At 39.9% G+C, this 27,817-nt stretch overlaps 1 protein-coding gene across 4 annotated transcripts in view; it reads left to right on the top strand.

The window, feature by feature from the left end:
* Positions 1–27,817, top strand: part of znf385b (zinc finger protein 385B) — a 433,921-nt gene that overhangs the window by 75,374 nt on the left and 330,730 nt on the right. Inside the window, exon 1 of one of the 4 annotated variants that reach the window (XM_043693508.2) lies at positions 21,197–21,480. The exons of the other annotated variants lie outside the window; for them this stretch is intronic. Coding sequence (XP_043549443.2) covers positions 21,456–21,480 — 25 coding nt within the window. The 5' untranslated portion in view covers positions 21,197–21,455. Of the gene's footprint in view, positions 1–21,196; positions 21,481–27,817 lie in introns of those variants that run through there. 4 annotated transcript variants of the gene reach the window in all.

Raw genomic sequence — 27,817 nt, forward strand, 5'->3', positions numbered from 1 at the left:
TTCTTTCCCCTCTTACCTTAAACTGATGCCCTCTTGTCCTCGAACCCCCAACCCTGTGTTAAAAAAACTGAGTGCACCCTATCCACCCCCCTCATGATCTTATGCACTTCTATAAAGCCCCCCCACCCCAACAATCCCCTCAGTCCCCTATGTCCCAAAGAAGAAAAGTCCTCGCTTGCTTCACCTCTCCCTGTAACTCACTCCCTTGAGTCCTGGCAACATCCTTGAAGTTTTCTTCTGTACTCTTTCCAGTTTAATAATGCCCTTTCTATAACAATGTGACCAAAATTGAACACAATACTCTAAGTGCAGTCTCACCAACATCCTGTACTACTAAAACATAAATGCCCAACTTCTCTACTCAGTGCCCTAATTGATGAAGGCCAGTGTGCCAAAAGCCGCATTCACTGCCCTGTCTACCTGTGACTTCACTTTCAGAGAACTGTGCACCTGAACTGCAGAATCCCTCTGTTCCACTACATCCTTAAGGCCCAACCATTCATCATGAAACACTTCCTCATTGACTTTCCAAAATGCAACACCTCACATTTATCTACATTAAACTCCATTTGCCATTTCTCGGCCCACTTCCCCAGGTGATCAAGATCTTGCTGCAATTTCTGATAACCTTCCTCACCATTGTTGCATTGCATTCTGTAAAGAATTACTACTGCACATGTGTGGATTTAAGCAGATTGCTCTGATCAAAATAATGCCATATTCCTTGAGTATTGTAACTATACCTGTCAAAATGTTATGTTTATGAAGCTTTCAAGAATGCTATCTTTTTGGATAGTCTCTTCCACTTAGAGTGAAATAGAGGACTGAACAGATGGGTATTTAATATTTCCACTTGGATACAGGGCCTGTGTGATTCATGTTGCTATAAAGGTGGACTATATAGGAGAGGAGTTCATTAGCAGCCATGCTTTTATCGTGTTGCAGAGTTTGTTTCAGATATCCTTGGACTTTGCAGACTGGTTATTATATTTTTTTCTTAAATGCTTGGATTCTCATTGAAGACATGAATATAAATTTCTGTGGTATGCTTTTGGAAACAAAAATGAATTTGGTGATTTACCACATCACAAAGTAAAAGCTGTAAATTAGGATTTTTAGGGTGCTAGATATTGAGCAATTGTTCAATTTTCTCAAGTAATGTGTTTTAAGCTTGAAACAGCAACTTTTGGACATGAATTTTTCTATTTGTCATATCACCAGCACTTCAGGACTATCTCCTCCTTACCTTCCTCCTCCCTAAATGGTTAGACCTTAAGTTACTCAACTGTACATAAAAGTCACAAGTAGCCTAAATCATCTATGAAATAGTTTTCATTATCACAACATTTGAATGTTTGACTGTTGCCTCTTAAACTGAGAAAATCTAATATTCCCTCAGCTGCAAATAATCTCAAATGATGCTTCATTTGTTGTTAGTTCTTTCTCACAGCCTATCCTTGACATGGAATGCATATTAATTTCTTGACTTACAGAATAGTAATGCCATCTGCAGGCTGCCGTATAAAACAATGTTAAAAATCTCACAACACCAGGTTATAGTCCAACAGGTTTAATTAGAAGCACACTAGCTTTCGGAGCGACGCTCCTTCATCAGGTGGTAGTGGCTACCACCTGATGAAGGAGCGTCGCTCCGAAAGCTAGTGTGCTTCCAATTAAACTTATTGGACTATAACCTGGTGTTGTGTGATTTTTAACTTTGTACACCCCAGTCCAACACCGGCATCTCCAAATCATGTATAAAACAATGATTTGGAAGAGCCGGTGTTGGACTGGGGTGTACAAAGTTAAAAATCGCACAATGCCAGGTTATAATCCAACAGGTTTATTTGGAAGCACTAGCGCTCCAAAAGGTAGTGCTTCCAAATATGCTAGTTAGACTATAACCTGGTGTTGCGTGATTTTTAACTTTGTATAAAACAATAGTGAACACAGCAGGAAATGCCTCTGCTCTCAGTGTCGGAGCCAGTTTTGATGATCTAGTGCTCATTTTGCTAATAGATTGCAGCACACATTAAAATGTGACCAATGATAAACTATCAAGGATTGCTGACAGCCTTTGCTTTAAAACGTGCAGAAATAAGATTTGCTTGTGCTAATTGCTTTTTGTCAGCACACTAATTTTAATTAAAACCATATGGCATTGGTGAGTGAACCCGTATTGAAGTCAAAGGCTGGGTTGCCTAGTCGAATTATAATAATTCACCTGATCCTGAAAAATCAACCAGGGGGCAGGTAGGGGCATAATGAAATGGGCGATTCATACTCCTGAACTATCTAAGATATGTTGTGACAGCAGCTGGAAGGGAAATAAATCCATTGCTGAATTTTGAAATATGAAAGCATTTGTGACGAAATTTTCCTACAGCTCATTATAACTTCTTGGTTTGGAAGTGCTGACTAGGATTGTGTTTTTTTTGAGAAGGACTGTGAAGTGGTTTAAGTTGTTGCCTGTTGGCCGTTTCACAGCAACCAGTCTTGATGCAGAATGCTGAGCTCAGAAGTCAGAACTCCTGTGTAACTAGTACCACCACTTATATTGTTGCTGTGATTACATTTCTAAGTGTGAAGGATAAATGCATCTCCTAGTTTTTACGGTGAGTCCAATTGTTACAAGTGTGGAATTTACAAGATTATGTTTTAAACTGCCTTTGTATTCTCAAGTAAAAGTGAAGCTCCAGGAAAGGGACTTGCTTTGAAGTTGTGCACCCCTGCTTAGCAACATTGCAAGGTGGCTTGGTTACCATGGGAACAAGAGGGCCTCAAGACTTAATGAGCAATGCTCAAAATTCTCACTGCTGAAAATTGAGGCAAGAAAAGCTGGGCTGATATTCTATTTGCAGAAGTGCAGGAAGAAAGAGAAAAATATGAGGTTTTGAAGGGACAAAAGCTTGCAGACAGTGGGTTAGTAGAGAGGGGGAGAGTGTCCTTGCTTTGGGTGATCAGGTGGAGTGTGGGAGGGAAAGCATTCTCTGGTTAAAGGCAATCGAAGGAATCTGAAAGACTTGCCCAGGTGTGTTTAGCAAGGGAGATGGCAGGGGTTGAGGAAAGCATTGCCAGAATGGGCATTACTGCTGATAGCTTGTTTGGAAATTTGCCAGGAAACTGAGAAGATGCACCTTTTGCTGGTTGTGAAATGCTTCAAAACATTGAGAAATGAATTAATTGGGAGGATTCAACATGGATTTCTTAAGGGAAATCTCTAACTTGTTAGAGATTTTTAAAGACGTAATGGAGTGTGTCAATGTGGGAAAGGCTGTTGATGTGGCGTACGTGAACTTCAAAAAGTTGTTCGATACTATCCTGAACAACAGACTTGTGAGGACCTTTAGGGCATGAAATGAAAGGGATGGTAGTAGTGTGAATATGAAATTGGTTGAGATATAGGAAACGGAATACTAGTTAATGTGTATTGGGTTGAGGAAGGTTTGTAGTGGAGTTCCAAGGTGCCTTGCATTTCTTGATTTACATAAGTGGTCCAGATATCAATATACCAGGGACATATTCTAAGTTTGTGACAAGAAAAGCCTTGGGTATGTTGCAAACTGTGAGGAAGGCAATGATAAACTTCCAAAGGACTTTGATGCATTTTGTGAACTGGCAGATAAAGTTCAATTTGGAGAAGACGATATGAGATAATGCATTGTGATACAAAGAAAAATGGAGTGACAGAATGCAGTAACAGTACTATTCTAAAGAGAAAACAGAAATTGCTGATGGGAGAAAGCAGAATTAACATTTGAAGTCTGGTGACTATTCATTAGAAGAGTACTGACGAAGAGTCACCAGACTTGAAAAATTAACTCTCCTTTCTCCCCATAAATGCTGCCAGATTTGCTGAGTTTCACTGGCAATTTTTGCTTTTTTTTCAGACCTCCAGCATTGACAGTTAATTGTTTTATCTTGGTATTATTCTAAAGGATATGCAGGAGCACAGAGACCTGATGATGTCTAAGTTATTAAAGGTGGCAGGGCAGTAAAAGAGCGTTCTTAATAAAACATGCATTGGGGGCAGCACGGTGGCTCAATGGTTAGCACTGCTGCCTCACAGTGCCAGGGACTCAGGTTCATTCCCTGCTTCGGGCGAGTGTCTGTGTAGAATTTGCACGTTCTCCCTGTGTCTGCGTGGGTTTCCTCTGGGTGCTCCGGTTTCCTCCCACAATCCAAAGATATGCAGGTCAGGTGAATTGGCCATGCTAAATTGCCCATAGTGTTAGGTGCATTAGTTGGGTAAATATAGGGAATGGGTTTGGGTGGGTTACTCTTCGGAGGGTCGGTGTGGACTTGTTGGGTTGAAGGGCCTGTTTCCATACTGTAGGGTATTAATCTAGTCTAATGTTCTCAGAATTATTAATTAGGGCATATAGTACATGAGCAGGGAGATTATTCCAAACTTGTATTGTGCATTGGTTAAACCTCTGCTGCAGTATTGTGTATAGTTTTAGATGCCACACTACAGGAGAATATGGACACATTGAAGAGAGTGCAGAAGAGGTTGGCATTAGTAGTTCCAGGGATGAGATGCTTAGTTATGAGGATTGATTGGAGATGTTAGGATTGTTTTTCTTGGAGAGCAGAAGGCCTGAAGGAAGATTTGATCAAAGTTGTCAAAATCATAAGGATCCAGACAAAGTAAGTGGGGAGAAACTATACTTGCTTTTAAACTGATAGAGAACCAGAGGGTCTGGTTTTAATGTGTTTTGCAGAAAAAGTAAATGTGATGTAAAATTAACTTTTTCACACAGCAAGTGGTTTGAGTTTTGAATCCACTGTCTGGAAGTGTGGTGGTGGTTGCTTTGATTGAAACATTCAAGTGGGCATTAGATCATTATTTAAAGAGAAACAATGTGCAGTCTTAAAAGCAAAATGCAGGCAAATGACACAAAGCCATAATGTTCCAACAGTCAGTGCAGACACAATGGAATGACTGTCCTTCTTCTGCACTATAACAATTCTATGATTCTGTGAAATCTTTCTTTTTGAAAAATGGATTGCTGACCTGTTTTGGATTGTAACAAATCCAAGGCTATAATGAAAATTTGATTTTTAAAAATCTCTATGTTCTTTATTTACAGAAATATGGAATAAAGGGACTGAGGATAACTGTGGTATCATTGACAAGTGTTTCTGCTTAATAGTCAGACAGGTGGAAGAGTTTCCTCTTTTTCTTGTTTGTAATCTTGCATGCGTGGCATGCCTGAATGATCAGTTATGCTTTGCAACATTTCCAGGACTTCTGAGAGAATTCTGTACTATTTTCCATTAAGATTAATGATGGATTTAAATTTGCATCTTCATGGAAGGAATGTGTGATTACAGCACCCAGCATTTGGCTCATTATATAACAGCAAAGATTTATGTTCCTGAACTAGCACTGCATCTATAACGCTGGTGCCTATCCAACAAAGTGCCCATGAGTACCCTGTCTCCAAAAAAAGTACAAATCCAATGTTAGCAAATATTGCTCTATCAGTCCATCCTCAATCAGGAACCCCTTGATGGAATATGTTGGTGACAGTGCTACTAAGCAATATGTAATCATGATTACGAGTCAAGATTAGAGGTGTGCTGGAATTTCCTAATGAAGAGCTTTTGCCCGAAACATCAATTTTCCTGCTCCTCTGATGCTGCCTGACTTGCTGTGCTTTTCCAGCACTACTCTAATCTTGACTCGTAATCATGAATAACCTGTTCACCAATAAGACGTCTTTGTTCTGCCACTCAGTTCCAGAACCCACTTCAGCCTGCATCCAGACATGGGCAGAAGACCTGGACATGGGCAGAAGACCTGGACATGAGGTAAAAGAGGGCTGTCCTTGATATTACAACAAAATTTGATCAAATGTAGAATGTTGGAACCCTGGCAAGAGTTGGTGTTAGTAGGAATCTGGGGAGAACACTAAATCCCCAAAGTCTTTCCATCACCTACAAGGCATAACTTGTATGCACATTTGATCATGTAGAAGCAGCAGTAGGCTATATGACCCCTTGGGCTTGCTCCCCAGTTTGAGAAGATCATTGTTACTCTGGTTGTTGCATAAACTCAACTTTTCCGTTTGCTCCCATAACCTTTGATTCTCTTGTCAATCAAGAATCTATATGTTCCTGTCAAAAATGTTCACTGATCCAGTCTCACTGCTAATGGAAAAGAGAATTTGACAGTCCAATTACCAATGAGGAAAAAAAAAACTATCCAAATCCCTTTCTGATGAGAATGTATGTTTTGTGAGTGTTCTGAAATATGTAATGACTGAGGTACCAATTCCCTTTAGTCCCACTTCTCCGCTAATTTTAATTTCGGAAAATGATGCTGAAGAAATAGTGAAGAGGCACAAAGAATTGGTGGAGGAATTGAACAATTACTTTGCGTCAGTTTTCAGGTGGATGACATGAGTAATATTGCAAAAATTCAAGAGAGTTGGGGGTGAGGTGGCAGAGATGTGTGTGTGGTGGCCATCACCAAGAAGGTGCTAGAAAAACTGAAAGGTCTGAAGGTGAATAAATAACCTGGACCAGATGGACTGTACCCCAGAGATCTGAAGGAGATAGCTAAAGAAATAGTGGAGGCATTAGTAGTGATCTCTCTGAATCGCTGGAGTCAGGGAGGGTCCCAGAGTAATTTCCCTGTTTAAGACAAAAGATGGAAGATTACAGGCCGATTAGCCTGACCTCTGTCATTGGTAAGAGTTTGGAGTCCATTGTGAAAGATGAAATTTCGGAATACTTGCAAGTGTATGGTAAAGTAGGGCAAAGTCAGCACGGTTTTATCAAGGGGAGGTCATGCCTGACAAATCTGCTAGAACCTTTTGAGGAAGTAATGAGCAGGTTAGACCAAGGAGAGCCAATGGATGTTATTGACTTCATCTTTTAGGAGGCTACTGAGTAAGATAAGGGTCCATGGTCTTAGAGGCAAGATACTAGCATAGGAGAGTGGACAAAGAAGTGGCAGATGGAGTATAATGTGGGAAAGTATGCGGTCATGCACTTTGGTAGGAAGAAGAGAGGCATGGACTATTTTCTAAACAGGGAGAAAATTCAGAAAACTGAAGTGCAAAGGGACTAAGGAGTTCTGGTCTAGGGTTCTCTTGAGTCAGTAGTCAGGAAAGCAAATACAATGTTTGCATTTATTTTGAGAGGGCTGGAATATCAAAACAGGAATGTACTTCTGAGGGTGTATTAGACTCTGGTCAGACCACATTTAGAATATTGTGAGCAATTTTGGGCCTCATATCTCAAGAAATATGCACTTGCCCTGGAATGGGTCCAGAGGGGATTCATGAGAATGATCCCAGGAATGGAAGGCTTAACATATGAGGAACTTTTGAGGATGCTGGGTCTATACTCGATGGAGTTTAGAAGGATGAGAGGGGCACCTAATTGAAACTTACAGAATACTGAATGGCCTTGATAGAGTGGACTTTGGAACAATGTTTCCATTAGCAGAAGAGACCAGGACCTGAGGAGGTAGCCTTAGAGTAAAGTGAAAGAATAGTGAATCTACGGAATTCATTGTCCATACAAGACTGTGGAAGCCAGGTCACTGAATCAATTGAAGACAGAGATAGGCAAGATCTTGATTGTTAAGGGGATCAAAGGTTACAGGGAGAAGGTGGGAGAATGGAGTTGAGCAATGATTGAATGGCGGAGCAGGCTCGATGGGCTGAATGGGCTAACTTCTGTTCCTATGTCTTATGGTCTTATTTAACCAGGCTAATTATAGAGGTGTTAGGCTGTATTGTTTTTACCAATTCAGCAGGTTTCTTTAGTCAGCAAGGAATAACTCATTTTTGCACATTAATCATTTTGTGTTTTGTGTTTTATGACAAGAATAGGTTTGGGCTGCAAAAATAGATTTAACTTTTAATCAACTATCCTAAACTTCAAATGAGGAGATATAGCTAACAGGAAAAATAATGGTCAAACTTAATATAATGCATCAAATGACAAACATGATCAAGACAGAGTCCATGGATTTGTCACCAATCTCCCCCAAATGTTCATGATAATGTGGGTTACTGTAATTCATGAAATCTTCGCAAAGGAGTATGATGCTGCACTTCTGACAAAACAGCCTTGAAATTCTCTTAAAAGTTGCTCTGTGATAGACTGGCTCACTTTTGCCATCTGGTAGTTCACTTTTTCTGGGACAATGTGGACCATTTTCTGGAAGACCCTTCAGCCAAAGAGTGATGAATCTGTGGAATTCACTGCCAAAGAAGGATGTGGTGGCCAGGTCATTCTGTATATTTGAAACAGAGGTAGATAAGTTCTCGATTGTTAAGGGGATCAAAGGTTATGGGGGAGAAAAGCAGGAAAATGGAGTTGAAAAATAAATCAGCTATGATTGATTGGCAGAGCAGACTTGATGGGCCAAATGGCCTAATTGCCGCACCTATGTCTTATGGTCTTATATTCCCTTGGAATTTTGGAGACCTCTCTCTAGCACTTGGAAATTTCTCTCACAGATGACATTCCAGCTTTGCATGAACAGCTAGTACTGAGCCTGGATTTTTTTTTTCCTGAACTCTAAATGACTCAGTTCCACCAGCAACTACTACTCGTGGGCTTTCAAACTCACCTCTTGCTTCCACAGCTGTCAGTGGCAGATATGTTTTCTGAGTTCCCACAACTCCAAAGAGTTTTCCCTGGATCCCTGATACCAATGTTTGCTGTCTATTAAACCTGGGACTTCATCCTAAGTTCATCCTGACTTGTTGCAGCACAGAGCCATCCAGCTACTCTTGTTCATTCAATGAGTTATCATCTACACATAGGACTCACTGTTTTTTCTTATTTTTGTTTTATTGTTCTGTCAAGTTTGATTTGAAGATCTGAACTGGGAACTGTGAGCTGAAGCTGACCTTTGGGCTGTGAGCAGCAGCTTATGTTTTTTTTTTAAAACACGGGACAAATAAGCTCGTCTTTGAGAGGCCAGGCCTGAAAGTTAATTGCAGGTTAGTTCTTGATCAAAGTACTCCATTGATGCTTTGTCACTAAGCAAAGCAGTATGTCTGACCAGAAAGAGGATGTTTGGCCAGTAGCAAGGTCAGTACCTGGGAATTGGTGCCTGCAAAAATCTGGAAGAGAACATGAAGGTCAAATAGAGCAAGAGGCTGGAGAGTTTGAGCCGTTGTATTTTTTGGACTGGTGTTTTTGAGAGAACGAGTTTGGCTATAGATGCTAGAGCGTGAAGACTTACATGCTTCCTACTACTTTCAGCCATTGGAAGTTCAGAGAATAGAAACAAAGTTGGAAGTTTTGCTCAAACTTCCTCAGGATGAACTCGAAAGATAGCCCCGATCAAAGAAAACCAGCCAAGAAGTCATCATATACACCTGTGAAACAAAGTATTATGAAACCACTTAAGTAATCTCACCAGTTTTGTTACTTTCTCAAATTTATTCCTTAACTGTGTTTGATTGTCTTTCTATGTTTTGTGTGAGTGGGGTTGAAAAGAAAGATTCTTGGGTTCAAATCATAGACACCAATTAGCTTATTGTTTATTTAATTTTGTTAATCTAATATTACTGTATTATTCATAAATAGTTGAAATCTTTTGTTTAAAGTACAAACCTGGTCTCTTGGGTTGAATATTCACAGTCTGAGGTTGCTTTTAATATGTCTGGTTAGGAACAATCGAAGTCAGCTTTTGAGGGTCTTTGAAAGTTTTAATTTTACTATGTTATGAAGATCAAGAGAGGAAGGTTGATGTGATTCGGTTGTCTGCCTTTGTTTGTAGGAGAAAGTGAGGACTGCAGATGCTGGAGATCAGCGCTGAAAATGTGTTGCTGGAAAAGCGCAGCAGGTCAGGCAGCATCCAAGGAGCATGTCTCCTGCTCTTTGGATCTTGCCATTGTTTGTAATCTTACACAAACCTAGTGCAGTTTAGTTAACTTTTGAACAATGCAGTGTAACATTTGCTTCCTGTGTTGAGATTTCCTCTGAGTCTCACTGTCCCTAACTTGACTGTGACTGTGGCTTGGAAATGCTCTTCAGTAACTCCAGAACATTTTAGAGTGACCTATTGAAAATCTTACAACAATCCATGCCATTGTTCGACAAGAGTATTGAACGTAATTAATATTTTGGAGTAGTCAAACATATCAGTCCCTTGGAACTCTCTTTTCTGAATGTTACAACGCATGCCATTTGATAATCCCTGTAGCTCTAAGACCTGTAACAAAAAAGGAATTAATCTCGAATAACTCCCTCAATTTCTGTCACAGCATTTATACTGTCCAACCCTTTAATCCTATTTTGCAATACAATTTTCTGTATGTGGTCCCTTGTAAATGCATTTATTTATATTTAAAATAGTAGCTCTGACCCACTCTTCTCCTCTTAACTGAATCCAAAATTTAATTCAGTTATGATTGCTGCTGACTGGAGTCTCTTGCATGGCAAGCTAGTTAATTAATGTTGTCTCATTGTACCTTAGCAGTTTTAGAATAACGAGCTAACCATTCTGGTGAAACAAGCAGGAGGCTGGAAGAACACAGCAAGCCAGGCAGCATCAGGAGGTGGAGAAGTCGATATTTTGGTGTAACCCTTCTTCAGGACTGAGGGTGGGTGTAGGGGGAGCTGCAGATAAAAGGGATGGCAGGGCAAGGTGGTGAAGTGGGGTGAGGTGAAGACAAGTAGAGGGTATGACATGGTTGGTCAATGGAAGGAATGAATCTAGTAGGTGGCTGGAGGAGTGGAAGGTAGGTAGAGGAAGGAGGTTATTTGAAATTGGTGGACTCAATGTTGAGTCCTCTGGCCTGCAGGCTGCCCAGACAGAAGATAAGGTATTATTCCTCCAATTTGCGGTTTGGTTTGTTACGACAATGGAGAAGACCAAGGATGGTCATGTCGGAAAGGGAGCAGGAAGGTGAACTGTTCCAAAGTTTACGTTTGGTCTCCCTGATGTAGAGAAGACGACATCAGGAGCATCTGATGCAGTAAGCTCAGTTGGAAGAGAGGCAGGTGAACCTCTGTCTCACCTGGAAGGACTGCGTGGATTCCAGCGTCTGCAGTTCTTTTCATCTCTTAAACAATCTGGTTGGCTTTCAAACATTCAATTCTAAGAAATTATCCTGAAAATGCTCTGTGCTTTCCTGTTCCAAGCTATCTTTGCCAATCTGACTCATGCAATCAATATGTAAGTTGAACTTGGCTATGATTATTGCAGCACTTTTCTTTTAAGGTTGCAATTTTATTTCAGGTAAACATTGTCCTACGTTTCCCTGTTCATGGCCCTATCAAGTATGTCTGCAATTAATTTCTTATATTTTTTATTTCTTATCTTTGCCGAAGCTAATTCTACTTCTTTGATCTTTAAAACTAAGATTAGCTCTGAATATTGTACTAATATACTATTCAATTAACGAGATGCCTTAACCTTTCCCTTCCATGATTCTGAATGCCAAGTGAATTTGAATCCTGTATTCAGGTCATGGTCACATTGCAGCCACATTTCTGCATTGGCTAACAGGTCATAGATATTTACTTCTGTTTAAACTGTCAATTAATCCACTTTATGTGCATTCAGGAACAGAGCCTTTTAACAAAAAGCTGCTTTTGCATACTTTGGCCTTATCTGCTGTGGCACTCTTTAGTATGGTATTAACTGCAGTGCGTATAAGGTTAGTCTGTTACGTTCAACAGCAGGTGGCAGTCAAAGCATTTGATGTATTGATGTGTTGCGATCTGCTAACTATGCATATCGATCAGATTGTCTTTTATCTTTTTTACTGTCTAAGCTTAGGTTTTGTCTCTAGGGATCTTTGTGTTGCAAAAATCTGGTGCTTATTATCTGAGTTTTTGTACATTAGAATACATTTGTTACATTTAATGACTCGGGGCTTAATATTCAAACTATCAGTAGTATTATGACTGTGTGCATGATTGAACTTATGGTGGTGAGAATTTTTCAGTGCTTTCAGCACTGTGATATATTTAAATATGAGTGTAACTTAGCAACAACCAGATGTTGAACTCAAAGCATTCACTTCAGCTAAATGTTCCAAAGATGATAATTTTAACTGAATATTTTACACTTTTGCTGTCAGTGTTTTCCATGTTCAAAACTTTATTACCATTAATGACTCAATTAATATGACAGACTTTCCAACTGAAGTAAACATGTAAACTCAAAACCTGAAACCTATTAAATGGATTGAGATGAAATACAAGTAATTTAGCCTTGATGCTTTGACAAGATGCCTTTTTTTAAGGATTGTTCAATGTTAAATTGTATTATTGCAGTCTCATAGAGTCATCGAGATGTACAGCATGGAAACAGACCCTTCGGTCCAACCTGTCCATGCCGACCAGATATTCCAACCCAACTTAGTCCTACCTGCCAGCACCCGGCCCATATCCCTCCAAACCCTTCCTATTCATATACCCATTCAAATGCCTCTTAAATGTTGCAATTGTACCAGCCTCCACCACTTCCTCTGGCAGCTCATTCCATACACGTACCACACTCTGCTTGAAAAAGTTGCCCCTTAGGTCTCTTTTATACCTTTCCCCTCTCACCCTAAACCTATGCCCTCTAGTTCTGGACTCCCCCACCCAGGGAAAAGACTTTGTCTATTTATCCTATCTATGTTCCTCATAATTTTGTAAACCTCTTTAAGGTCACCCCTCAGCCTTTGACGCTCCAGGGAAAACAGCCCCAGCTTGTACAGCGTCTCCCTATATTTGAAATCCTCCAACCCTGGCAACATCCTTGTAAGTCTTTTCTGAACCCTTTCAAGTTTCACAACATCCTTCCGATAGGAAGGAGACCAGAATTGCATGCAATATTCCAACAGTGGCCTAACCAATGTCCTGTACAGCTGCAACATGACCTCCCAAGTCCTGTACTCAATACTCTGACCAATAAAGGAAAGAATACCAAATGCCGCCTTCATATCCTATCTACCTGCGCCTCCACTTTCAAGGAGCTATGAACCTGTACTCCAAGGTCTCTTTGTTCAGCAACACTCCCTAGGACCTTACCATTAAGTCTATAAGTCCTGCTAAGATTTGCTTTCCCAAAGTGCAGCACCTCACATTTATCTGAATTAAACTCCATCTGCCACTTCTCAGCCCATTGGCCCATCTGGTTCAGATCCTGTTGTAATCTGAGGTAACCCTCTTCACTGTCCACTACACCTCCAATTTTGGTGTCATCTGCAAACTTACTAACTGTACCTCTTATGCTCGCATCCAAATCATTTATGTAAATGACAAAATGTAGAGGAGCCAGCACCGGACCTTGTGGCACTCCACTGGTCACAGGCCTCCAGTCTGAAAAACAACCATCCACCATCACCCCCTGTCTTCTACCTTTGAGCCAGTTCTGTATCCAAATGGCTAGTTCTCCCTGTATTACATGAGATCTAACCTTGATAATCAGTCTCCCATGGGGAACCTTGTTGAATGCCTTACTGATATAGATCACATCTACTGCTCTGCCCTCATCAATCTTCTTTGTTACTTCTTCAAGAATCTCAATCAAGTTTGTGAGACATGATTTCCCACACAAAGCCATGTTGACTATGCCTAATCAGTTCTTGCCTTTCCCAATACATGTACATCCTGTCCCTCAGGATTCCCTCCAACAACTTGCCCACCACCGAGGTCAGGCTCAGCGGTCTATAGTTCCCTGGCTTGACTTTACCGCCCTTCTTAAACAGTGGCACCATGTTTGCCAACCTCCAGTATTCCGGCACCTCATCTGTGACTATCGATGATACAAATATCTCAGCAAGAGGCCCAGTAATCACTTCTCTAGCTTCCCACAGAGTTCCCGGGTACACCTGATCAGGTCCTGGGGATTTATCTTTAACCGTTTCAAGACATCCAATACTTCCTCCTCTGTAATCTGGACATTTTGCAAGATGTCACCATCTATTTCCCTACATTCTCTTCATTTAATGTTTGATTAAAAAAATGCAGTCAAGATAACGTCTTGAAGAAGTTTGCGTTTCAGATGTTCAGGTGATGCACATTTCAACTTGAATATCCTAAACTTTAAGTCCCAGAAGTTAGGGAAATACAATAGGTAAGAGAAAGTTTCAGAAACTTGGAGTTGTGACCAGGAAGGTGACACACCTTGTATGAAGTACTGAGAGAACAAAGGGTACAAAAGCCTCAAGGTCAAGAGGGTGGAGAGAATGACTTAAAAGTCATGGAGTGTGGAATGAGTCCTCATTTCAATATGGGGTATATGTGCAGTGTAATGAAAATGCCTATATTAATGGCATAATGTAACAAATGTCATAGAGATTCTGAGAAGAGAGGATGGAATAACCTGTACCAGAGAGCTGTGTTACAAAGGTCAGGTTAATATGCAATAGTTTGTAAATAAAAGAGCTTACTGGAGCTCCCGAGGGTTAGTCGTCACACCCAGATACAACATAGCAAGACTGAAGACCGTATAGTCTTAGGGAACAGTATCTCAGTTGTATAGGGTTGGAACCTGTGGACTAAGTCTCATTGCACCCTAGCCCATGAGAATTGATCAACTAAGTGATGTATCAATAATGACAGATCAAAACAAACTATGGAACATGGAGACAATTTGGGAACAGAAGACCTGAACAGAGTTGATAACTGAACGCTCTGACCAATCTTACCTTGAGACAACCCAGAGTGGCAAGATTTAGACTGAATGTAAGAGAAAGGACCCTGAGTGCACAGCAGGCCACTGGGAGTCTTAGTATTCTCAATGAGCATTTCCCAAAATGTGAGTAGTACTCAAATCTTGTATGAACAAGACATCCAGCAGTTGGGTGTGTGTCAAGGTCGGGTGGGGCTAAGGTTGATTCAAATTGTGATGTATTCCCCAATGGACATTGCTGTCTGCGTCAATGCCAATCTCTTAATACCCTGGAGAAAGCCCACTACAAACTTGCATCTCAGACTTTCAAGTATTATCACAAGAATTTATTATTCATTGCAGGAACTTTATCAGCTCAAATCTCAGACTAGTTAGATTCCTATCCATAGAAATCAATTTTAGCAGCTAGTATGTCCACGAAGACGGTTGCTTAGAGTATTTTCCTTTTATTAGTTCACTGATCCAATAGTAATTTGTATCACAACATTAGAAACAGGAGGAGGGGACCATATAGCTCCTTGAAACTTCACCGCCTGAAAAGATCATGGCTGAACTTTGAATTCACTTTTTACTTTTCCACCAGATTAATTTCACATCATTCAATTTCTATTCATGAAAGCAATTTAAAATGTGTCAACATCTGCAAAGCTCTGATGAGGAAAGAAATGGGCAACTTATTGCTTAGTTCCAACATATATGAATTGATACACTTGGAGAGTTTGAGTTTTCAGTTGTTTTACAATTTACCAATGTTAAAACACATCATTTCACATATTAAATAAATCCCAGCTCATGATGGGTCAAATTAAAAGTCGTCTGTTGGAGCTTTTAGTATGTGTTCATTGGTTGTGGGAATTATGAGCTGGGTCAGCATTTATTGTCCATCCATAGTTGTCCTGGAGAAGGTGTTGCTGAGGTCTCTTTCTTGAATCCCTACAGTTCATTTGGATGCTGATATATCCACAATGCCATTAGGAAAGGAGTTCCAGGAATGTGATCCAGCAACAGTGAAGGAACAATCGTCAGGTTGGTTTGTGGCATGCAAGGAGACCTGCAGGTGGCGATGTTACCATGCATCCTTTATCCATATTGATTGAGGTCAGAGATCTGGAAGATGCTGAAGGAGCATTGGCAAAGATGGTGAAATTGAAGTGTTCTTGTGGTCCATGACAATCAAGCTGACTGCTTTGGCAAACTGGCTTCAAGCTTCTTGAATTTTGTTGGAGCTCTGAGAGAATAATCCATTGTTTTTTTTAACTTGTCTCTTACATGAGGGACAGGCTTTGGGAATCCAGAAGATTGTAAGACAAAGGAATTGAGTAAGCCATTTAGTCCATTCTGTCTACTCTGCTATTCAGTGAGATCATGGCCAGTATGATACTCCTCAACACCACTCAGCAATCTCCAGAGTCTTTGGTTTCTTGAATAGTTTTACATCTGTCTCAGCTTGGAATATATTTAATGACCCAATCTTATCAGACTATTGAAGTAAACATTTCCTCAGATTCACTACTCTGAGAGGAAAGAATCTTCCTTATTTCTGTCCTACCTCGATGGCCCATACTCCGAGATTATGCCCTCTGGTTTGAATTCTTCTACGAAGGGAAAAGTACTTTGTGCATCTATTCTGTCTCGCTCTCATAGAATTTTACATATTTCAGTTAGGTCATTTCTCATTTTTCTAAACTCTAAGGTGTAGAAGTCCAACTAACTCAACTTGACTCTTTTCAGTCCCCTCCTGTTTATTGTGTATTCCTTTGGTTTGTTTGCCTTCTCAAGTGCCTAACCTTGCACATCCATAGGTTGAAATCTATTTGCCACTTTTTTGCCTACTCTGATAAACCATTGATATCATCCTGTGGTCAATAGCCACCCTCTTCATGATTTGCTGTTAACTTCTTTGAGTCAATTTTTTGCATTGTGTGCAAATTCCCCAATAATGTATTCCATATTTAAGTCTATTCATTAATTTGTATCATTACGGTAAAGGACCCAAAGCTGACCCTCGTGGAACACCACTGGAAACTGCTTTCCATTTGGAAAACCATCCATTGGCCATTATCCTTTGTTACCTATCACTGAGCTAATCTTGGATCCATTTAATCGCTTTCCCCTGTACCCCACAGGCATGAACGTTGCTGACCATTCTGCTAAGGGGGCCCTTATTGTTCAACTACTCATGTCTGTGTTGACCGCATTTACTGCACTACCCTCATCAATCCACATTGTCACTTCATCAAAAACATTGAATTGAGTTATTAAGACATGACTTCCTTCACAAGACTATTCTGATTCATCCATACAGTTCAAATGAACAGGCCATCTCTCTGAGTTAGCCCATGACTGAGATCAGACTATTGAAAGAGCCTGGATGAGTTAGTGCTGTGCATCTTGTAGATGTCACTCACTGTTTCCACTGTGTGTTGGTGATGAAGGGAGTGAGTGATGAAGATGGTGGATGAGGTTCCAGTCAAATGGTCTGTTTTGTCTTGGACAATGTCAAGCTTCTTAACTGTTAGCTCCATTAATCTAGGCAACTGAAGGTATTCCATCACCTCTCCTGACTTGTATTTGTAGATAGTGGATAGGCATTGAAGAATGAGGAGGTGGGTTGCCCCAGTGTTGCAGCTGCAGTATTTTTGTGGTTGGTCCATTTCAGTTTCGTGTCAATGGTAACCCTCGGGATGTTAGCAGTAGGAGATCGTGATGCTAATACCAATAATTGAATGTCATGGGGCAATGGTTAGATTGTCTCTAGTTGGAGGCGGTCATTGCTTGACATTTCAGTGGTACAGTTGTGACGAGCCACGTATCCTTGAGCCTGAATGTTGTCGAAGCCTTACGACATACAATGTGGACTGTTTGAGTGTCTAAGGAGTTGTCAATGTTGCTGAACATCCCCATTCTGACCTTAATACAAGGAAAGTCATTGATGAAGCAGTTGAATATGGTAGTGCCTTGCATATGACACTGAGAAACTTCAGACATGTCCTGTGGTTGAGATGCATTGGCGTCCAACCACCACAACGATCTTCCTTTGTGCTAAGTATGACTCTAGTCATTGGAGATGCTGCTCCTATTTACATTTGGCTAGGGCTCCCTGATGCCTTCATCAGTTGAATTGCCCTGATGTCTAGGGCAGGCACTCTCACTTCGCTTCTGGAGTTGAGCTGTTTTGTCTATGTTAAGGAGAAAGTGAGGACTGCAGATGCTGGAGATCAGAGCTGAAAATGTATTGCTGGAAAAGTGCAGCAGATCAGGCAGCATCCAAGGAGCAGGAGAAGAAAGGCTCATGCCTGAAACGTCGATTCTCCTGCTCCTTGGATGCTGCCTGACCTGCTGCATTTTTCCAGCAACACATTTTCAGCAGTGTCTATGTTAAGGAACTGAGTAGCCTGAGTGGAACCCAAGCTGAATGTCTTTGAGCAGGTTACTGCTGTGCAAATTCTGCTTGAAAGTACATTTTGCTCATGATCAAGTGTACATCGATGGAGTAACTTGTAAATGAGTTGGACTTCTTTTTGGAGATCTGTGCAGTTTTCCATAATGCCAGTTAGGTGCCACTGTTGATAGGTGTACTAGAACAATACAGCATAACAAGGACTGCAGCTTGTTCTGGAGCACGTCGTAAGTAGTATTGCTGGAATATTGTTAGGAGCTATAGTCTTTGCAATACCTTGTGCCATCAGTCATTTCTTGATATCACATGGGGTCAACTGGTGAAGACAGCATCTGTATTGCTGGAGATATCCTGAGACTGAGGTGGATCATCCAACCAATATTTATAGCTGAAGATGGTTGCAAATACTTCGGCTTTGTATTTTGTGCTTATGTGCTGGGCTCCTGTTATTCAGAATTATGATTGTATTTGTGAAGCTTCCTCCTCCTATTCGTTCTTTATTATTCACCACCATTCACAGCTGACTGTACAATACTGCAGAGCTAAATGCGATTATTGGTTATGCACTCACTTAGCCATGTTTATTACATTGTATGCCAAGTAGCAGAAGCACAAGTAGTCTCATTATATAGCTTCACCCGGCTGGCAACTCATTTTTGGGAATGCCTGGTGCTGCTCCTGACCTGTCCTTCTGCACTCTTCATTGAACCAGAGTTAATCCCTTGTCTTATTGGTATTAGGAGAGTTCGGGATGTGGGCCAGGAGCTTACAGATTGTGGTTGAACGTAATTTTGCTTTTGACGGCCCACAATACCTCATGGATACTCAGTTTTGAATTGCTCAATCTATTTGAAATCTAACCTGTTTAGTAATGTTGGTAGTGATATATAACAATATTAGCAAGCCAGGTCAGTTATGGTGCTACCAAGCCATTAACTATGAACTAGATCTTTGCAACAGTTTGTTCCATGATTCGATCAGACATTTTATGTTGTATTGCACATCACTCTGAAGAATTGCTTCATAATGAGATATTGTTGCAGTGTAAATGCATGTTTAGTTGAGAGTAGAAAATTATTTCAGAATCAGCAGTTGGTGTCATGTTTACTATGTTAGAACAAAAGTCAGAATAAAATTAAGCTGCTCATGGAAAACATGTGTTTTTTTTGAATGAAAATAAATGATTCTATCCTCAGGTGACTGTGTGGAGTTCGCACATTCTCCCCGCATCTGCATGGATTTCCTTTGGCTGCTCTGATTTCCTCCCACAATGTGCACGTTTGGGTGAATTGGCTGTGCTAAATTGCCCTTAGTGTGCAGGGATGTGTGGGTTAGGTGCATTAGTAAGGGGTAAATGTAGAGTAGTAGGGTAGGGGATGGGTCTGGGTGGGTTATTCTTCAGAGGTTCGGTGTGGACTTGTTGGGCCTATTTCCACATTGTTGGGTTTCTATAAAATATCAACAATGTAATTGCATTTTGAAGTATGAACTAGTAATTATAACTGGATATTTGATGATAGTTACCACAAATTTGACACAATTGTTTGTGACTCATAGAATCCCTGCATTGTGGGAGCAAACCATTCAGCCTATTGAGTCCACACAGACCCTCTGAAAAGCATCCCACCCAGACTTACTCCCCTACCCTATTTCTATAACTCTGCATTTCTCATGTCTAATCCACATAGTCTGCATATCCTTGGAGACAATAGGGAATTTAGCATAGCCAATCCACCTAACCTGCGCACCTTTAGATTGTGGGAGGAAACCGCAGCATCCCACAGAAATGCGCACAGGCATGGGGAGAACGTGCAGACTCCACACAGTGATCCAATGGGTGGAATTGAACCAGGGTGCCTGATGCTGTGAGGCAGCAGTCCTAACCACTGAGCCACCATTCCTGAAAAGGTACAAAATATCAAGCAAATCGCTTTGTCTTTTGAATTTATTTTCACTTTTCAGAAGCCAAATATATGAACAGTTTGTTAAAGTGAACATTTTATTGGTTTTAACATTATAGCTGGAAAATTTAAATTAAAATGAAGACAAACTAACTCACTATATAAATGGACATTTAATTTCATTACATATTTTCCAGATGAAATATTCTCCATTAAGTAAAAAAACCTTACAAATATTACAAATCAAAATAGGAATGGGTATTGCGAAAAAAATAATTGAAATAAAAAGTAGATTATTATTTTGCAGGGGAATCCTTCAATGACTCATGAGTAACATTCAATTATTCTCCTTCAGTTATGCAATGTGCTGCTCTGTATTAACAGCATATTTTAAAGACTTAGATTGATATTAAATTTTGTCAGGAATGAAATGTGTAACCATGAATACAAAAATCTGCATATTTAAAGAAGTATGTACCTTTGAATAAGCTGCTAATTTTGCATTCCTACTCAGTGTACTCTGCAATCCCTCAGAGATTTTAAATTTCACTTGAGTTCAATTCTGATTTGTGCACAGAATAGCGACGTTCACTTCAGAAGACACATGGTTTATTTTATTTAAACATTTGAGGTATTTTCAACAGCATTTAACTGAACTAAATTTCACCTTCTAAAATGTTAGAATGGAAAACATGATTTCATTTAGTTTGGTATTCATGCTACATCTGGTTGAGTAAATGTTAGTTCACATTGTGGGCAAAAGCACGAGTCAGAGGTGCCTTTCTATTAAGCTACATTGTGTAATTGGTACCTATGTTAACAGGACTTTTCATTCTGTGTGTTTTCTTTTTTAGCTGTCATTTGTAATGATATCAAGTTGTTGGTTTGGTCTGTCTGAGGAAAAGCAATTATGCTGATTTTTTGACCCCCCCCAGCCAGAAGAACAACTCATCAGCTTTGGATTTGTCATCCTTTCATTGCGAGAGTGTCATTTAAATTATAGAAGCATAGAACACTGATTTCCTTCTGTCTCTGCTGTTTATCATTGAAAAGGGAAATGCTATTTTTAGCATTAACATAGTGTTCGTCGATGAATCTTCATCTGTAGCTTGGATCTGGCCATGCTGAGAAACCAGTAATTGCGACATTGTGGAATTTGAATATGTTACTGCAAGTGATTATCCTCACTGTCAATGGGGACTTTCTCTGCCTGTTTCTACATGTTCTGCTGCTCGGATTTCTTCTGAGACATGCATACCCTTTACCATAGCATGTAGCAGCACATTGTCATCAAATCGAAATTATTTCGCTTGCTTCATAAAACGAGCCAGTATTCCAATTTCTTGCTCAAGTATCCAGGATTTTAAAAGGCCACTGACTCAAACCTGCAACCGTGGAAATCTGCTGTACAAATAACACCTGATTTCTAACATAGTACTGCAGGTCTTCAAACAAGAAACCAAGGAGTTTTAACAGCACAATTGTCAAAACTGTCTTTTATTCTATACAACCTTGCAATTGGATATCTGGTGATCCCGCCATAATGTGGAATAGATTGCTGAGGAAAGGTGAGTCCTGTGTCATTTACTTTTCTTCTGGATATAAAAACAGCAAATGGATGACCTCGGGGATTAGCATGTAAACCTCAGTTTCTCTTTTTAATCCATTCATTGCCAATGGCAGTTGTAATGGGTTATATTTAAAGCTGACAATTACTGTGACGTATAAATACTATTCACTGCTGTCCAAGAGTGTGTTCTGCAGGCATTAATATGTTCCTCTTAACATGTTTTCTGAAGGTATATTTAATTATGCAAACTGTCTATTTACAGACCGAAAATTCTGAGTGGTGCCATCACCTTACTCACGATGGGGTGTCTGTTGGGTTAGACTTCTTGTCAGTACTTGATTTTTAAAAAATTGATACGATAAAATCCCCAAAGAATTTCGACTGATTTTAATTCTGGGATTTTGTGTGTTTTCGATGGTGAAAATATTGGTGCACCCTTTGAACTGAAGACATTGTGTTATTTTCCTTCATCAGCCGTATATTTTTCTGTACCTATTTCTTACTTTTCTACCGGTTAAGATCCAGTATCAGGTAATACAGAATTCAATCATGAAGAAAACTGTAGCTGACTTTCAAACAAAATCTTGCTATTTTAATAGTGAAATCTTCTATCACTGAAAAGCTGAAAAAAAAGCCAAGTTTTTGTCCGTTGTGGGCAAGTTAGATTAGATTAGATTACTTACAGTGTGGAAACAGGCCCTTCGGCCCAACAAGTCCACACCGACCTGCCGAAGCGCAACCCACCCATACCCCTACATATACCCCTTACCTAACACTACGGGCAATTTAGCATGGCCAATTCACCTGACCTGCACATCTTTGGACTGTGGGAGGAAACCGGAGCACCCGGAGGAAACCCACGCAGACACGGGGAGAACGTGCAAACTCCACACAGTCAGTCGCCTGAGGCGGGAATTGAACCCGGGTCTCTGGCGCTGTGAGGCAGCAGTGCTAACCACTGTGCCACCGTGCCGCCCACTTGCAAATAAATTGAAATCTGTGCAATATGTTATTTATAGTGTATTTTATAATGGATTTAAAACAGCATATCACTTTTTGAATTGATGAGTAGGTATGAAATTATTTCATTTAATGTTTGAAGACATTGCATGCATTTTTAAAGGCAAGATTACTTTTATGACCATCTTCTCCAATTTTTGAATAACCATATGCTGCCTTGTGATGAGCTAAATGATATATGGAATAGTCTGAAGCAGGCTGACAGCTTCCTGTGTTCATAGATGTAACTTCCTGGTTGAGTGCACTGCGCTGAAGCTCAGTAATGTATTAAAACTGATTATCTGCTCGCTATTTTCTGTCTTGAACAAGTGACAAAATAATAGAGATAGGGTCCTTTGAGCTCAGAGCTAAAATAAAAAAGTACCATAAATCTATTTTATCTTTTCCTCTAAGAGGCAAACAGCTTCTGACCTACTATCAGTTTTCAGTACAGTTGATTAAAAATAATATTTTGCTTTCTCTTATTGCAGTTGTGTGTATCTTTGTTACATACCCCCAAAGGCATTTTCTGTCATTGCACCATTGTCTTTAGTCATGAGAATGAAATGTTACAAACTCTGTGTATTTTTAAAGCTGCTGTACATTCTGCCGTATGATCGGTGAACAGAAGGTATGTTTTCTATGTATTTCTTCTGCCATAAGTTGGGTTAGGCCATTCAGCTCATCAAGTCTGCTCCGCCATTCAATCATGGCTGATAAGTTTCTCAACCCCATTCTCCCACTTTCTTCCCATAACCCTTAGTCCCCTTAATACTCAAGAACCAATTTATCTCATAAATATACTCAATGACCTGGCCAACACAGCCTTCTGTGGCAATGAATTCCATTGATTCACCACTATCTGGCTGAAGAAGTTTCTCCTTATATCCATTATAAAAGGTCTACCCTTTACTCTAAGGCTATGCCCTCGGGTCCTAGTCTCTCCTACCAATGAAAACATCTTCCCAATATCCACTCTGTCCAGGCCATTCAATATTCCATATGTTTCAATTAGATCCCCCCTCATCCTTCTAAACTCCATCGAGTGTAAAGCCAGATTCTGCAAATGTTCCTCAAAGATCAAACTGTTATTTGCTGGGGCCATTCTTGTGAACTTCCTCTAAACACATTCCAGGGCGAATACATCCTTTCTGAGATATGGAGCCCAAAACTGCATACATTACTCCAAAGGTGGCCTGACCAGAGCCTGATTAAAGCCTCAGAAGTACATCGAGAGCTCTTCAGGATATTCAAGACCCCTTAAAATAAATGCCATCACTGCATTTGTCTTTCTAAGTACTGACTCAACCTGTAAGTTTACTCTGAGAGAATCCTGGACAAGAATTCCCAATTCTCTTTGCACTTCAGACTTCTGAATTTTCTCCCCATTTAGAAAATAGTTCATGCCTCTATTCTCCCTCCAAAGTGCATGACCTCAGCTTTCTCATGTTGTACTCCATCTGCCACTTTTGCCCACTTTCCTGACCTGTCCAAATCCTTCTGCAGCCTTCCTTCCTCCTCAATACTACTGTCCTCTGCCAATTTTTGTATTGTTTTGAATACCCTTAGTTCCTTCATTGAGATCAATAATGCATAAAGTGAAAGGTTGTGATCCCAACTGAGCCTTGCGGAACACCACTTGTCACTGACTCCCATCCTGAAAAGGATCCTTTTATCCCCACTCTCTGCTTTCTGCCAGATAGCCAAACTTCTATCCGTGCTAACACCTTGCCTCTGACATCTTGGACCCTTACCTTACTCAGTAGCCTCCTGTGTGGCACCTTGTCAAAGGCCGCCTTGAAGTCCAGGTAGGTAACATCCATTGGCTATCCATGATCTAACCTGCTTGTTACTTCCTCAAAGGATTCTCTCAAATTTGTCAGGCATGACCTCCTCTTGATGAAGCCAAGCTGGCTTTGTCCTATTTTACATGCTACGAGAGTTTTCAGTCTGAAAGTGAGAATAGATATGATGAATTAACTCCTGGGAGTGCTCTGAGAATGTTCCAGGCCATCGATGCATAAACAAGGCTGATTCTTTATTACGTGGAAGAAACACAATATTGTTGAAGGCACATTATTTTCAATGAGATGCAAAATCAGCAGTCCTGTCTGCCTGTTGGAGTGATATACTTGACTCATTGGAAATATTTGAAGAAGAGCAGATATTTTCCCCACTGCTGTCTCCTCTTCCTTAATTAACATTGATTTAAAAAAAGACTGCACAATTGCCTGTATACTAACTGAATGGACTTTAAAAAGTAGTTTATTCTAATGACACAATAGGGTCTCGTATATAAGTTGGTATAAGTTGTTCCTTTTTAAGAGTTTCAATTTCCTTACCAGGTACAGTATAGGATGTGAAAATGAATTATTTTTCTAAACCTAACAATTTGACCGAAATGCTTTCTTTTTGCTGATATTTGGAGAAAGGTTTGAATTTTTTGAGGGCTTTCTGGCATAAACCCAACTATGACCTGTCTGATGAACATTCATGGTATATTAGCATTAAGTGGTCAGAACTATATAAAAGTTTAAATTTAATTTTTATTTCCAAGTTGTATATGTTAAGGATATTTTTAGTTTCGTTTTCATGCATGCATCTTACGTGAGGTTTTTAATCCAACCTTAAGATGAATAGTTTACTTTCAAAAATGAGTCAGAGAGAAATATAAAATCAAGCTGTTGCCTCACAACAATGCTTCTGATGGCTCACTGAGAGTGAGATAGAAACAGCTTCCATTTAGTGAGAGAACTATCCTGAAGTTGATTGTGTACTGGTTTCTTTCGGAAAGAAAGGGCCTAGCCAACCAGTAGTGCAGTCTAGCAGTCTTCACAACACTCATGGCAAAAGAGATAAGAACTGAAAGGCTCCAGAAACAGAAGGCTAAGGAAATGGGGTTTAAGGAACTCGCGTAAAGTAATAAATGAGACATATCAGTAGTTTATTTACAGGTCTCATGAAGAAGCATTAAAGAAGCTAGCATCAAGTTATTATGGAGGCTTGTCAGAAAAACAAACTGCATGAATTCATGTAAGATTCTGTTCATTGATTTTTTTTCAGATTAGAATGAGTCACAATAATTAGAATAATTAGAATCACATTATGGCATAGACAACACACAGGGGGCTAACACCTTCAACACATTACCTGGGCTGCCACCAATTGTTAAAGTTAATCCCAGAATGTAACTTTAAAAAAATGTTTTGTGATTTACTTATGAAAGAAGTGAAACTAACATGGTCATTCTAACAGATGAGAGACTTAACAAACCATCCAAGTATTTTTCAATGTATAATTTCAGTTACATCACACTGTAAACTTTTGCTATAAATTCTGTGTCTTACAATTGTGTAGTCCACAATCACCTGATGAAGGAGCAGCGTTCCAAAAACCAGTGCTTCCAATTAAACCTGTTGGACTATAACCTGGTGTTGTGTGTGTTTTTTAACTTTGTACACCCCAGTCCAACACTGCCATCTCCAAATCATAGGTGTATTTGAGCTAACTGAGAGCAATATTAAATTGGAAACAAGGTGAACCTGCACAGAGGTTTGTGTAACCATGAGGAAAAAAAACTTGAGTTTTTATTCCTGGTATTTGCAATAACTCCATTTCAAATAATTCATAGATGATATAAAATAGCTTTCTTCATTTTACATTTACTCAACTCTGTTCTTTTGTTAAAATATACATTTGCAGCTTTTTTTTATGAGTATTTGACATGATTGAAAAACCTGTTAGAATTTTTTGAAGATGGAATTAGCGGAATAGATGAGGGGGGAAGCAATTGGGATTGGTGTATTTGGTATTTGAGGTGACTTTTGCAAGCATCTGATACCAGGAATTAGTAAACAATTTAGATCACATGGGAATGGAGGTAATAGAGGTAATATATTGGCGCGAATTGAGAATTTATTGACAGAAAACATAAGGACTAAAGCAGATATTCTCAGGTTAAAACAGGAAGTGTAGGAGAAACTCAGCAGATCCGATAGCTTTTCTGAAGAGAGAAATAGAATTAATGTTACAAGTCCAGTCTAACTCCTTCAATTCCAAAGGATACAGTGGAATGCAAACTGTACAGATTTTTACGTTTGTTTCATTTGTTTTGCTACATCCTTAGATTAGCAGGTTATAACTAGTGAGGTGTCACAATGATCAGTGCTTGGCCCTTGCTATTCACAATCTGCATCAATGATTTGGGTGTGGGGACCGAATGCAATGTTTCTATGTTTTCAGATTACACAAAACTAAGAGGAAATGTAAATAGTGTGGAGGATGCAAAGAAGTTGCAAGAGGATTTAGGCAGGCTAAATGAATAGTCAAGTAGGTGGAATGTAACATGGGTCAACATGAAGCTATCCACTTTGGCAGGAAAAGTAGAATTTTGAAGTGTTCCTTTAAATTGTGATAGATTCAGAAGTGTTGATATGCAAAGGGACCTGGGTGTCCTTATTCATAAATAACTACAAGTTAACCTGCAGGTGAAGCAAGCAAATAAGAAGGAAAGTGGGATGTGGCCTTTATCACAAGGGTATTAGAATCTGAATGCAGCAGTGAAGTATTCCTGCTGCAAATCTGCAGTGTCTCAGTGTGAGATTGCACCTGGAATATTGCTTCCTGTTATGGTCTCCTTACCCAAGAAGGGACATGTCTTCCATTGAGGGAGGGCAGCAAAGGTTCACCACATTGTATAACCCTGTCATTCCAGGAATCAATGAGGAAAGATTGAGGAAAATGTATTCATAATTTTCAGAAATGAGAACAGTGACAAATGTTTGCATGGATCATGAGGAAAGATGCAGGAAGGATATTTCCCCTGGCTGGGGCTCTGATATCAGGTGCCATTCCCAGAACAATGACTAGGCCAGGTAGGACTGTGGTGAGGAGGAATTCTTCACTCAGGCAATGAACCTGTGGAACCCTCTACCCCAGAGGGACGATTCTGCAGTTGAGAATAACCGAGACTGAGATCGATAGGTTGATATGTATTGAAGTTGTCAAAGGGTTTTGCTGGAAGAATGGCATTGAGGTAGAAGATCAACCAATTTGAATGTTGGAGCAGGTTTGAGAAGCTAAAGGAACTACTCCTCTCCTGTTTCCAATGGATGTGAATAAAAATAGAGTTGGCAAGCGAGCAAACTTGAGGGAAAACAGTGCCAGTCTCCAAAGATAAAATCAGTGGTGGGGAATCAGAAAGGAAGCAATATGAGGATGCATCAACCAAAAGAAAGGGCAATCTGTGGCTTTTAAACAATGTTTCGTAATTCTGGATTCACGCTGAAGAGGATACAACCTTTCTGTGTCCATTCAGGATCTTTTGCGCTCAAATT

This window comes from Chiloscyllium plagiosum, unplaced genomic scaffold (assembly GCF_037043375.1).
Source record: "Chiloscyllium plagiosum isolate Xiang-an unplaced genomic scaffold, Cpla_swu_hap1 HiC_scaffold_7, whole genome shotgun sequence".
Taxonomy (NCBI): Eukaryota; Metazoa; Chordata; class Chondrichthyes; order Orectolobiformes; family Hemiscylliidae; genus Chiloscyllium; species Chiloscyllium plagiosum.